The following is a 14803-nucleotide window of genomic DNA, read 5'->3' on the forward strand; positions in this document are numbered from 1 at the left end:
AAATTGGCCGAGAGGTGGGAATGGATTTAGTTCCTGAGCAGTCTTTAAACTTGAATAATATTTCAGCTATTCTTGAAGAATCTTTTTAATGAAACATCTGAGAATGACATTACTGGTATTTTGGGGTATTGAGTCAGATGTAACATCAATTATGAAACAATACTTTAAATATTTTCAGGACTTATTTTATGGACAAAAACTATAGATATACCCTGATGTGGCTAAAGTAACAGGAGCATAGAAAAGCCTTCCTTGCTCTTAGGCAAGAAGTGAAAGATTTAGGGGCCACTTTCTTATTAGCTTTCCCCTGTAATTGTAGGGTTAGATATAGACAATTCAAGTATGTCTTCTTCACTCCTGAACAGTTAAGGGCTCTCTTGGATCTGAAGAAAATAATACAGTCTTAGTTTGTATTTTGTTTATTTAAACTAAGAGGGAGTGCCTCCTAAGCGTTTTCTTTTGTGTGTATTTCTGTTTTCAGAGACTCCTCCTTTTCTGGTTTCTCTCTCCCCCCCCCCCCCCCTCCCAAGTATGTGGTCTAAGGAAGGGTAAATGTAATTCTTGTCTTGGTGATTAGTTACTTTTTGTATATTATGTTCTGTATTTCTTACACAAGAATTATCTTGTGAGTTATTTTTAAATTACATAAATACGTTTTTTAAAAAACACTAAAATCTTTTTTGTATTTCATCATTATGGTTCCCCACTACCACCACATCCAATCTGCCTCCTTTACCCCTAGTCAAAAAAAAAAAAAAAAGAACCACTTTAAGTATTTGTCCAGCTGGGATTCATATATATTTCACTTTTGAAAGGGCTACACTCTGTTGTGGACGTTCTGTCTGTCTGTTTCTACTGTGCAGTGGTGGATTTAACTGTACAGCTGCCCCTAGGCATTAGGAAAACCAGCTGCCATCCCCCCCCCCCCCCCCCCCAGCTGTGCTGAGTCCTCTGCAAAATCATGGCTAGTGTTTCTTCCTCTGAGATTGCATGTTGTAACAAGCCCAATAGGTTCCTCCTGAATATCATGTTGATTGACTGTTACAAAATATTGGTGAGGCTATGCAGGAGCACCACTTCCAGTGAGTGGGAAGCTACCCCATTCAGTTGTCTACTCTGCCTGCTGGGAAATCTGCCACTGGTACTGTGCGCATTATGGGAGTAATTTCATAACACGGCACCTGTATAAGTTTCAGAAAGTATCTGTTTTATAAAGGCAACATAGGCCTATAATGACCCTTAGTGCTATGTAAATTCTCTCCCACAAATTGATACTTGCTTCAAAGAAGGTATAAATGTGTGCATGTACTCTGTGCGTATATATATATATATATATGTATTTTAAACTACAACACTTCTATTACAGGGCTGGTCATGTGACTGAAAATCATGCGGGAGCTTTGTTAGATCGAGCACAGACAGAAGTCCGCTCCATAAAACAAAAGCTGGACAGTGCACTAAGACATGAAAAGAAAAAGCTCCACCAAAAACTCATTACCAAGAAAAAACAACAAATGTCACAAAAGGTAGCTCTGCTTAACTCTTTTGTTGGGAGCTAAACATATGGAACAAGAGTAGTGTAGATGGCCACAGTTGAGACAAATCAATGAGAGTCAAAATGCAAGGAGGGCAATTTTATTCAAAAAGACCTGGCACGGCTCGTGTTTCGGTGAATGCCTGCATCAGGGGTCAGAATAATGTGTAAACAATGTAGGTCTTCCTGTGTGTGTTCCACAATCGATAATGTTAATGACATTCTACTGGTATAGGGCTACATTCTTTGGACATTAGGAACCAATTATATTACATTATCATAACTGTGTGCAGTGTGTTGCCATTTTGTTCTGTTGATTGCGTAAGAGATCATTTATGTGTATAAATGACTAGAATACTGCCATTTATTAACCTTCCTGCCACTTAAAATTAGGTAGTTCTTATTGTATTACTCCCTATTTGTACAGCACCTTCATATATATCCTATGTGGGTTACTTTAGACTTGTTAAAAGGCAGCCCCAACGTAAAGCACGTGGATCTGAAAGTTGCTGTTATATGTATAGGGGTTAAATCTATAAACAGGCTCCTCCACTTAGGTGCCCCAACGCCACGTGGTTGGACCCTGTTTTATAATGGTTCCTGGGCATCTATGTGGAAGTCACTGAAATCTGTCATTTAGAGGAATTTTCTTTCTATAAAATCTGCTTTTGATCTCAGTTATATATTCTTCTGGTATATAACCAAGGAGATAGGATTTATTGTAGGAATAGTATTCATTTGATATAACTTTATGTTAAAATCAAATTTAAAAATTTGCTGTCCGTTCCCATAGGCATGTTTTTTTTTGTTTCTTTTTGAAACTAACAGGTACAACATGTGTAAGCAACCCAAGGCTTGAATTTTATTTTTTATTAATTCATTTATTTATTGGGATTTATTAACCACCTTTATGAAGCATTATACAGCAGATACAGCTTTGCATAAAATTTACAATTTTGTTAACATAACAATAGTAAAATGACTAAATATAAGCATAAACACAGTCAATGAGGCGTACAAATTCAGTCTTAGTAAGAGGACTAACATGATATAGTATCAGAAATATACACGTTTAACGGCACAATCATATCACAGAAATAGGGTAAATGTCAGCAGAACATTCATACTTGCGTTGTCAGCACAATACAAATGAAATTGTTTATTTACTAGACCTGAATAATCAAAAAATCTTGAATTGCCCGGAGTGCAATAATATATCTCAAAAACACTAAAAGTCACTCCTTTTATACAATCTATAGTTGAGCGCAAGACCCCGATCTATAATGGAAAGTTTATGTAAATAAGATTCTCCGAGGACAAGCAGGCTGCTTGTTCTCACGACTGGGTTGACGTCCACGGCAGCCCCCACCAACCGGAACAAAACTTCGCGGGCGGTCCTGCACGCAGGGCACGCCCACCGCGCATGCGCGGCCGCCTTCCCGCCCGTGTGCGACCGTTCCCGCTCAGTCTTTTCTTTTCCGCGCTGGAGAGAGCCGGGTTCATCTCTCTCTCTGTCAGCCCCGGAAACCGGATCGCGCTTTCGCCGCAAACTTTTTTTTTTCTCTTTGTGTTCTCCGTTTTTCTCTTTTTCCTTTGAGTAAAAAAAAAAAAAAAAAAAAAACGCTGAACTTTGTTTTTCCCTTGTCTTCTAGCAGGGGCGTCTCGTTGCGGCCTTGTGGCCGCGCGGTCGATTTATTTTCGAGGTGTTATTTTTACCGCCACCATCGACGACTTTGACTTAGCCGACGCGATTTTTCCATCGATGTCCTCGAAGGTCCCGAGTGGATTTAAGAAGTGTGGTCGATGCGGCCGGCATATCTCGCAGACCGACACCCACGCTTGGTGCCTCGGGCCGGAGCACGATACCAAGACGTGCACCTTGTGTCTCGGTCTCCGGAAACGGACACAAGTAGCGAGGCAAGTTCTTCGGGACCGTCTTTTTGGAACTTGTGCCGGCCCCTCGACTTCGACGGCATCGGTATCGACGGCCGGATCTTCGGTACCGGTATCGATGTCCACGAAATTGGCACCGACGGCTTCGACCCCAGGAGCACAGGTCCCGTCGGCCCACCGGCTCTCCGGAGACGGCAGGGGTGAGAGGCTGCGTGGGCAATCGGCCCCGGTCACTCCCTCTACCCAGGGCCCTCGGGACCGAACCCTGTCAGACACGATTCCTCGAGGCCGAGGGGGATCCACCTCCTCCTCTTCTGTCCCACCGAGCGCCGATGACGGGCACCGTAAAAAGGCGAAGAAACACCGTCATTGGTCGCCCACGACGCATCCGGCTCCCGGCGCCAGGGATGAGTCGACGCCGAGGAAGCGGCAGCGTCGAGAGGAGAGGTCCCCCCTCTGTCGTGGAGGTATCAGCACGTCAGGGTGCCAGCACTTCGGTGCAGTCTCCTGGACCCGAGCAGCTTCCGGCACCGACACCTCTACCGGCCCCTTCGTCTTTCCCGACAGCGGGCCTGGATGAGTGCCTCCGAGCCATCCTTCCGGGGATCCTGGAAGGGCTGATGCGCCAGACTATTCCGGCGCCGGGGGTGCCGTCTCGACCACCACGCAGGTGGAGTCGACGTCGATGGAGGGAGCTTCATCCCCGCCGGCGCGGGAGTCTACCGCTCGACGAAACCACCGAGGTCTCGGTGCCTCGATGTCGAGCCGGGCCCGGTTGAGGACTGAGCTGCAGGAGCTCATGTCCGACACCAAGGAAGAGGCCCCGTGGGGGGAGGAGGAGGACCCCAGATATTTCTCCTCAGAGGAGTCTGTGGGCCTTCCCTCCGACCCCACTCCTTCACCTGAGAGAAAGCTCTCGCCACCTGAGAGCCTCTCCTTTGCCTCCTTCGTCAGGGATATGTCTATTTGCATTCCCTTCCCCGTGGTCTCTGTGGATGAGCCGAGGGCTGAGATGCTCGAGGTCCTCGACTATCCATCACCACCTAGAGAGTCCTCCACGGTGCCGTTGCACAATGTCCTCAAAGAGGCACTGCTTCGGAACTGGTTCAGACCACTATCTAATCCCACCATCCCCAAGAAAGCGGAGTCCCAATACAGAATCCACTCAGACCCAGAGTTAATGTGGCCTCAATTGCCTCATGACTCGGCGATCGTGGACTCCCCTCTCAAGAGGGCACGGAGTTCGAGGGATACCGCCTCGGCGCCCCCGGGGCGGGAGTCTCGCACTCTGGACTCGTTTGGGAGGAAGGCCTACCAATCTTCCATGCTCGTGACCCGCATCCAGTCCTACCAGCTCTACACGAGCATCCACATGCGGAATAATGTGAAGCAACTGGCGGACCTGGTCGACAAGCTCCCCCCGGAGCAGCCCAGGCCTTTTCAGGAGGTGGTCAGGCAGCTGAAGGCGTGCAGAAAGTTCCTGTCCAGGGGTATATATGACACCTGTGACGTGGCATCTCGTGCTGCGGCCCAAGGTATAGTGATGCGCAGGCTCTCATGGCTGCGTGCCTCTGACCTGGACAACCGCACCCAGCAGAGACTGGCCGACGTCCCTTGCCGGGGGGATAATATTTTCGGTGAGAAGGTCGAGCAGTTGGTGCACCAACTACATCAGCGGGAAACCGCCCTCGACAAGCTCTCCCACCGGGCGCCTTCAGCATCCACCTCAGCAGGTGGACGTTTTTCCCGGGCCAGGCAGGCTGCGCCCTACGCCTACAACAAGCGTAGGTACACCCAGCCGGCCCGAAGGCCTCATCAGGCACAGGGACAGTCTCAGCGCGCTCGTTCCCGTCAACAGTGTGCGCCTAAGCAGCCCCCTGTGCCTCCACAGCAAAAGCCAGGGACGGGCTTTTGACTGGATCCATGGGAACATAGCCGCCATCAAAGTGTCCGTACCGGACGATCTGCCAGTCGGAGGGAGGTTAAAACTTTTTCACCAAAGGTGGCCTCTTATAACCTCCAACCAGTGGGTTCTCCAAATAGTGCGGTGCAGATACGCCCTGAATTTGGCCTCCCCTCCACCAAATTGTCCTCCGGGAGCTCAGTCCTTCAGCTCCCAGCACAAGCGAGTACTTGCAGAGGAACTCTCCGCCCTTCTCAGTGCCAATGCGGTCGAGCCCGTGCCACCCGGGCAGGAAGGGCAGGGATTTTATTCCAGGTACTTCCTTGTGGAAAAGAAAACAGGGGGGATGCGCCCCATCCTAGACCTGAGAGGCCTGAACAAATTCCTGGTCAAAGAAAAGTTCAGGATGCTTTCCTTGGGCACCCTTCTGCCAATGATTCAGAAAAGCGATTGGCTATGTTCCCTGGATTTAAAGGACGCATACACTCACATCCCGATACTGCCAGCTCACAGACAGTATCTCAGATTCCTTCTGGGCACACGGCACTTTCAGTATTGTGTGCTGCCCTTTGGGCTCGCCTCTGCCCCACGGGTGTTCACCAAGTGCCTCGTGGTGGTTGCGGCGTATCTACGCAAGCTGGGAGTGCACGTGTTCCCATATCTCGACGATTGACTGGTCAAGAACACCTCGGAGGCAGGAGCTCTCCGGTCCATGCAGTGCACTATTCTCCTCCTGGAGCTGCTGGGGTTTGTGATAAATTACCCAAAGTCCCATCTCCAGCCAGTCCAGTGTCTGGAATTCATAGGAGCTCTGCTGAATACTCAGACAGCTCAGGCCTTCCTTCCCGAAGCGAGGGCCACCAACCTCCTGTCCCTCGCTTCCCAGACCAGAGCGTCTCAGCAGGTCTCAGCTCGGCAGATGTTGAGACTCCTAGGTCATATGGCCTCTACGGTTCATGTGACTCCCATGGCTCGTCTTCACATGAGATCTGCTCAATGGGTCCTAGCTTCCCAGTGGTTTCAAGCCACCGGGAATCTAGAAGATGTCATCCGCCTCTCCACCAGTTGCCGCACTTCACTGCACTGGTGGACCATTCGGACCAATTTGACCCTGGGACGTCCATTCCAAATTCCACAGCCCACGAAAGTGCTAACGACGGATGCATCTCGCCTGGAGTGGGGAGCTCATGTCGATGGGCTTCACACCCAGGGACTGTGGTCCCTCCAGGAAAAGGATCTTCAGATCAACCTCCTGGAGCTCCGAGCGGTCTGGAACGCACTGAAGGCTTTCAGAGATCGGCTGTCCTGTCAAATTATCAAAATTCGGACAGACAATCAGGTTGCAATGTATTACATCAACAAGCAGGGGGGCACCGGATCTCGCCTCCTGTGTCAGGAAGCCGTCGGGATGTGGCGTTGGGCCTGCCAGTTCGGCATGCTCCTCCAAGCCACATACCTGGCAGGTGTAAACAACAGTCTGGCCGACAGACTGAGCAGAGTCATGCAACCGCACGAGTGGTCGCTCCATTCCAGAGTGGTATGCAAGATCTTCCAAGAGTGGGGCACCCCCTCGGTGGACCTTTTCGCCTCTCAGACCAACCACAAGCTGCCTCTGTTCTGTTCCAGACTACAGGCACACGGCAGGCTGGCGTCGGATGCCTTTCTCCTCCATTGGGGGACCGGCCTCCTGTATGCTTATCCTCCCATACCTTTGGTGGGGAAGACCTTACTGAAGCTCAAGCAAGATCACGGCACCATGATTCTGATAGCGCCCTTTTGGCCCCGTCAGATCTGGTTCCCTCTACTTCTGGAGTTGTCCTCCGAAGAACCGTGGAGATTGGAGTGTTTTCCGACTCTCATTTCACAGAACGACGGAGCGCTTCTGCACCCCAACCTTCAGTCTCTGGCTTTCACGGCCTGGATGTTGAGGGCGTAGACTTTGCTTCGTTGGGTCTGTCGGAGGGTGTCTCCCGTGTCTTGCTGGCCTCTAGGAAGGATTCCACTAAAAAGAGTTACTTTTTCAAGTGGAGGAGGTTTGTCGTTTGGTGTGAGAGCAAGGCCCTAGAACCTCGCTCTTGTCCTGCACAGAACCTGCTTGAATACCTTCTGCACTTATCAGAGTCTGGCCTCAAGACCAACTCAGTAAGGAATCACCTTAGTGCGATTAGTGCTTACCATTATCGTGTGGAGGGTAAAGCCATCTCTGGAGAGCCTTTAGTCATTCGATTCATGAGAGGCTTGCTTTTGTCAAGGCCCCCTGGCAAGCCTCCAGCAGTGTCATGGGATCTCAACGTTGTCCTCACCCAGCTGATGAAGCCTCCTTTTGAGCCACTGAATACCTGCCATCTGAAGTACTTGACCTGGAAGGTCATTTTCTTGGTGGCAGTTACTTCAGCTCGTAGGGTCAGTGAGCTTCAAGCCCTGGTAGCTCATGCTCCATATACAAAATTTCATCATAACAGAGTAGTGCTCCATACTCACCCTAAGTTCCTGCCAAAGGTGGTGTCGGAGTTCCATCTTAACCAGTCAATTGTCTTGCCAACATTCTTTCCCAGACCGCATACCCGCCCTGCTGAACGTCAGTTGCACACATTGGACTGCAAAAGAGCATTGGCCTTCTACTTGGAGCGGACACAGCCCCACAGACAGTCCGCCCAATTGTTTGTTTCTTTCGACCCCAATAGGAAAGGGGTCGCTGTCGGGAAACGCACCATCTCCAATTGGCTAGCAGATTGCATTTCCTTCACTTACGCCCAGGCTGGGCTGACTCTTGAGGGTCATGTCACGGCTCATAGTGTCAGAGCCATGGCAGCGTCGGTGGCTCACTTGAAGTCAGCCACTATTGAAGAGATTTGCAAGGCTGCGACGTGGTCATCTGTCCACACATTCACATCACATTACTGCCTCCAGCAGGATACCCGACGCAACAGTCGGTTCGGGCAGTCGGTGCTGCAGAATCTGTTTGGGGTTTAAATCCAACTCCACCCTCCAGGACCCGAATTTATTCTGGTCAGGCTCCACTCTCAGTTAGTTGTTCTTCGTAGGTCAATTTCTGTTATGCCCTCGCCGTTGCGAGGTTAAATTGACCTGGGTTCTTGTTTTGAGTGAGCCTGAGAGCTAGGGATTCCCCAGTCATGAGAACAAGCAGCCTGCTTGTCCTCGGAGAAAGCGAATGATACATACCTGTAGCAGGTGTTCTCCGAGGACAGCAGGCTGATTGTTCTCACCTACCCTCCCTTCTCCCCTTTGGAGTTGCGTTTTTGATCATTTGCTTGTCATTCAACTGATCGGGAACAGTCGCGCACGGGCGGGAAGGCAGCCGCGCATGCGCGGTGGGCGTGCCCTGCGTGCGGGACCGCCCGCGAAGTTTTGTTCCGGTTGGTGGGGGCTGCCGTGGACGTCAACCCAGTCGTGAGAACAATCAGCCTGCTGTCCTCGGAGAACACCTGCTACAGGTATGTATCATTCGCTTAGCCTCAACAGCCCAGGGAACCTATCATTAGGACTCCACTGAATTGGCCAACATCATGGGCTCCTCCTGCCTTCCGAAAAAACTCACAGGCATCAAAAAAACTCCCAAACTCGGGGAGAAAAAGATTCTGTAAACAAAAAACGGAAAGCGGAGTATCTTCGATTGTTAAAGAACGATCAAAATCTATGCACCCCACTATAGAGAGTACTTAATGGATATAAGAAACTTGTAAATTCCCTTCATAGACCTCTTCATAATGTAAACTGGAAAAATTCATAAATAAAGCACAATTACAGTGTTTACTGTTCATGATGGATCGCGATGGATTGAAAAGAAAAAAACATTTTTTTGTTTTTTGACATTTCTCCTGATGAAGGTTGCGAAACAGTGGGGTCCCTTGCTGTTGGGAAAGTTTGTAAGACATTGCGAGTGTGGAAGATTATTTATCAATACCCACATTGAAAAAATTGAATTTAAACGGATTCGATTCAATTTCATGACCGGTGTAAATATTTGACTGGAAGAAACGAACCAGCTATCTGAAATTCTTTCACTGTCGTTACCTGGGAATCAGGACGCTAAGACTTCTGAAGAGGCAAAAATCAGTACTCGAAGTTGTGATTGATTTTTTGAATGTTGTGGCTGATACATGCTGAACAGTAAACACTGTAATTGTGCTTTATTTATGAATTTTTCCAGTTTACATTATGAAGAGGTCTATGAAGGGAATTTACAAGTTTCTTATATCCATTAAGTACTCTCTATAGTGGGGTGCATAGATGTTGATCGTTCTTTAACAATCGAAGATACACCGCTTTCCGTTTTTTGTTCACAGAATCTTTTTCTCCACGAGTTTGGGAGTTTTTTTGATGCCTGTGAGTTTTTTCGGAAGGCAGGAGGAGCCCATGATGTTGGCCAATTCAGTGGAGTCCTTATTTACTAGACCGTCACTTATTACAAAAAGTGAATCAGAACGGTTTAAACTTATATGTAGGAAATTTTGAAAAGGAACACCTCACAGCCCATCCTTTTTACATCACATTAAGATTTACCGACGGGAGGTGGTGGAGATGAAAACATGCTTGAGATAAGCACATAGGAATCCTGTTTAGAAGGAATGGTGGCGATGCTGGTAATTGGAAACAAAATGGGAGCTGGGCAGACTTCTATGGTCTATGCCCTAATCGTGACTGAATAGATAGGGATGAACTGGAGTGTAAATTTTAAGGGGCTTCGATGTTAGCTTCAGAACTTAGTACAAGAACACTACTGGGCAGACTTCTATGGTCTATGCCCTGAGAAAGGCAAGGACAAATCAAACTCAGGTATACATATAAATTTATTTATTTATTTATTTATTATATTTGTATCCCGCACTTTCCCATTAAAAGCAGGCTCAATGCGGCTTACATAGTAATAGGTAACACAGAATTTTGTTATGTAAAGTAGGAAATTAAGTATAACATAATAGAAGGAGGGGTAGTAAGTGGATGGGTAGGTAGGTAGAGACAGGTGATAGAGAGAGGAGGGTAAGGTGGGAGATAGATTCTGGGTCAATGTCGTTTTCTCTTCAGTATATGTAAGGTAGATGGGTTCAAGTATCACATACCATGTAAAATGAGTTTATCTTGTTGGGCAGATTGGATGGACCGTACAGGTCTTTATCTGCCGTCATTTACTATGTTACTATGATACATAGATGTTTTTATTCTTTGGCAAGGAGACATAGAAACACTACTGGCTAAATACTAAGGACCCTAACCTTAAATTCACAATGGAATACAATACGGATGAAATCCAGTTCTTGGACCTTTTAGTTACCAAAAATGATTATTTTTTCAAAAACAACATCTATAGGAAACCTACTGACCGCGATACGTTCCTACACTATTCCAGTTACCATAAGCCCAGTCTCAAAAGTAACCTGCCCTTGAGCCAATTTCTCAGCTTACGCTGACTTTGCTCAGATTATGATGACTTTCACCATCAAACACAGATCATGAGCGATAGATTTTCAGCAAGGGGGTATCCGTCCAAACACGTTACTGGCGGATTTACCAGAGCGTTAGAAAAGGACCGTGTTGCTTTGCTGCAACCAACTCACACGAAGAAAAAACCAGACATCGTCTGCACTCTCAAGTACTCTTGGAAGACTTGGAATGCTTTAAGAACAAAGAACTGGTGGTCGCATACTCCAGAAACAAGAATCTGAAGGAGCACTTGGTCCCCTCAACATTACCAGAGGTCACATCAGCATCCCCGCCATTGGGACACCGCAAATGTGGCCACTAGTGTATGTATGCATAGCCTAGAAACAAGGACTTTCACTCATCCAACTACCAATAAATCATATAAATTGCAACATACTTCAGACTGCACCACATCATCTGTAGTTTACATCATCTTATGTCCGTGTCCAATGCTGTATGTAGGCAAAACCACCAGGGCAATAAAAACAAGAATCGTCGAACACAGAAGTTGTTTCAAGAGGAGTGTAGAATCAGCACCTTTAGTCGAGCACTGGTATTCAGTGAATCATTCTTTCCTAGACATCAGATTCTTGGTCTTCAAAACTTTCACCAAAAAATGGAGAGGAGGCGATCTGGACAATCGACTACTGTAGGAGGAGCAGAAACTAATCTTCGAGCTAAAGACTTTAACTCCTAATGGATTAAATAATGAAATTGACTTTCGTCCTTTCTTACAAAAAGTATAAAAATTATCAACTTTGTTTTTACCATTTACAATATTTTTTCATATTTCAGTGTGTCTTGGTTATATATAAAAGCACTTTACATTACTATTATTTTCTATGATTTTATTATCATGTGCATTCATTGTCATTATTTGTACAATTTTTTTTTTACATTTGTACCCCGCGCTTTCCCACTCATGGCAGGCTCAATGCGGCTTACATGGGACAATGGAGGGTTAGGTGACTTGCCCAGAGTCACAAAGAGCTGCCTGTGCCTGAAGTGGGAATTGAACTCAGTTCCTCAGTTTCCCAGGACCAAAGTCCACCACCCTAACCACTAGGCCACTCCTCCAGGGCATAACAATATCAATATGACATCATTTACATTTTATTCCCCATTACAAGTACAAGGTGCCACACGTACCATGTCCTTCAACATCATCATTCATGAAATTTGCATCCTTAGAATTATGCTTTCAAGGCAAATATTCTTCTCACATTTTTATGAGCTTCTGTAGTGATTTTGTTTTTTATATTTTCTCATTTTCATTTTTTTATTTTTTGTCCTCAAACTTTTGGTTGTTAACTTTTTCATTTACAGTATCTCGCAGTGACCCGTTTCCATTATCATTCTGCATATATGGTGCACTAGTATACCTCCCTCATATGCAATTTCTACTAGTGAGCGTCTTGCACTCTCCAACGTCTAGACATATCTATTACAATTTAATTTCATTTTCCCTTTTAGCACAGGTGAGAAGCAGCGGTGTAGCTATCATTTTTTTTTATATTTTTCTATTTTCATCAGAGTATTCTTTTAAGCAATTTTTGTTTTGTCACGTCACTTTATTCACAACACGTCACCCCCCCCCCAACAAGAGAATCCGTTTTTAGACTAGTCATAAGTTTTTAATGATTTATAGTATACACATTTTTATGCAACATTTTCAATCCAAATTTCTATTTATTTAAACATCCTCTTTACTATAAAATTTTTCTTTAAAATGTCTTGCTATATACGTCATCCAACGTCATATCCTTGGTTTTGGCGCCTTTTTTACTCTTTAAATGGATCATCTGTTCAACTGCCTCTTTTTTGGCCCACGTTCAGAACCTACTTCACTGAAAAGTACGTTTTTATCAATCAAGGGTCTTTTTAAAGGTAAGATTTTGTTTTGTTTTGCTTCTGTTTTCGTGTTTAGATACACGTTGCCTTGAGTTTTCTGACGCCACAGGACTGGCAACCACTACAGTATATCACTTAAGCGGATGGCTTTTTTCTTTTCCTTTTTTTTGGTTTTTGGACACTTTTTTTTTTACTAACTTCACTATATTATTCCTCCCAAGTTTACATACATTCTGTCTTCGCTCACCCTTTCGTCGGCAAGGTTTGTTCTGACCTTGATTTCCCGCAGCATTACACATCGCTCCAAGAGATAATTTTCCTTCTAATATATATTTTTACCTAATATATATATTTTCTCTAGTATATTTTTTCTTTTTTTTTTTATAGATTTATCATTTTATGCACCATGGATGCCATCATGTCACCCTTTGTTGTTTTTGCAATCTGTCTCCTTAGGTCCACTAATGTTTTGTTCTTTTCCTTTTTTTTAGTTTTTATTTTTCATTTTTGTAGTCTGGCATATACTTGTTCAAAACGCCTATATTCTGTTTCAGACCATTTTCTCAACACATTCCAACAAAAGATTGGACAACTATATACAAACGGATAATCCTGCACCTTATAACATCAACGTATCATATGGTTTCTATTCATACAGGTTAGTGGTTGTTCGAGCAGTTTACATGGTAACATTACTTTATTTCATTCGCAAGTGTTTAAAATGTCTTACATATACAGCATTCCCATGTTTTCAATATGCATTATGGCTCCGTTAGCCTGGTGCTCACCTTTATTTTCTTTCCTTTTTTCTTGGCACATAATATTATGGCTGCCTATACATGTTTTCAGTGCTCACAAACACTTTCTCACAGCAAGACAATCGAAAGCCCATTTGTTTTGATGCTATTCCATACATTATGTCTATGCACCCTTATCACACAATTCCATAATTGACAACTAAGGTGCAACGTTTAATGTCCCCTTACTCGTGTTTATCCTTTTCTCCATTCTTATATGCATATTATGTGAAGCCACATTACATTTTACATTATTCATCATATTATTTTTTATGGTGTATTTAAATGATGTGCTGATATATACTCTTATATTTATTTATTTTTATGTATATCTTTTGTACAGCCATTATTCGTTTATTGACATTTCCCGCGTTTCATTTATATATTGTTTGGGGTAGATATATTTCTTTCATACATATGTTGGTTTTTTTTGTTCATATATATCAGTATGTGCACCATTATTATTATTATTATTATTATTATTTATTATACCACAACCATTAGCTAATTTGTGATTGATGATATCCCATACCCTTTGCTCATGCACCCTTATTACTTTCTTTTATATTTGATACCTAAGATGGATGTAACTCTCAATGTCTCCCCCTTTCTTTGCCCATTAAAAAAAAATTTAATCTTTAATTATTCCTTAATCCTAAATAGTGTTTTTAAATGTCATTTTTTGATTGTTTATCTATATATGTTTTTTTGGATATATTCACCCCTCCATATATGTATATGACGTAAAGATATTTTTATTTTTTGAGTGTTTTATTTGGCAACATATTAGTATGTGTTTCATTTATTATTATTTATTAAACCATCTTCATTATTGTTTTCATATGATGAGATCATGTATATTGCTATTTTGTTTGCCTTTACCAATCTTTTAATATATTTTTGTCTGCATATTTTCTCTGTTTTTATTTGCCACCATCCCTTCATATATTGTTAATTTTGTTTTTAACGCTATTGTAGACTCCTGATACAGGCCTAGCGGCCGAAACACAACATTTGTGTCGAGTCTTTTTACCAAATAAACATTTGATTTAAAGTACATATCTCTCCAGTCTTTGCGTGGTCAGCCTCCCACTTTTTTCTACACTGCACATATGACTAGAATTGCAAAGAGTGCATTTGCCAAACTTTATGCACTGAGCATATTATGTCCCTTTTTGTAAACTTATGATTTAAAACAGTGATTCATCCTTTAATATTACCTTCTTATCATTTGTAACCTGCTAGGAAGAGATCAAGCTTTTTCTGGCTGGTGGGATAGAAATTTTGTGAAATCATCTTAGACTATGGTAATTCACTGTATACTGAGTTGTCATCTAAGGGCCCCTTTAACTAAGTAGCAGTAAGCCTAGCACAGGCTTATCT

At 44.3% G+C, this 14803-nt stretch overlaps 1 protein-coding gene across 2 annotated transcripts in view; it reads left to right on the top strand.

The window, feature by feature from the left end:
• EVC2 (EvC ciliary complex subunit 2) overlaps nucleotides 1-14803 on the top strand; it is a 351907-nt gene that overhangs the window by 232416 nt on the left and 104688 nt on the right. For both annotated transcript variants that reach the window (XM_030191177.1, XM_030191178.1), the window contains exon 12: nucleotides 1367-1526. In XM_030191177.1, the coding sequence (XP_030047037.1) occupies nucleotides 1367-1526 (160 nt within the window). The remainder of the gene's footprint in view (nucleotides 1-1366; nucleotides 1527-14803) is intronic.

This window comes from Microcaecilia unicolor, chromosome 2 (genome assembly GCF_901765095.1).
Source record: "Microcaecilia unicolor chromosome 2, aMicUni1.1, whole genome shotgun sequence".
In the NCBI taxonomy this organism is placed as follows: Eukaryota; Metazoa; Chordata; class Amphibia; order Gymnophiona; family Siphonopidae; genus Microcaecilia; species Microcaecilia unicolor.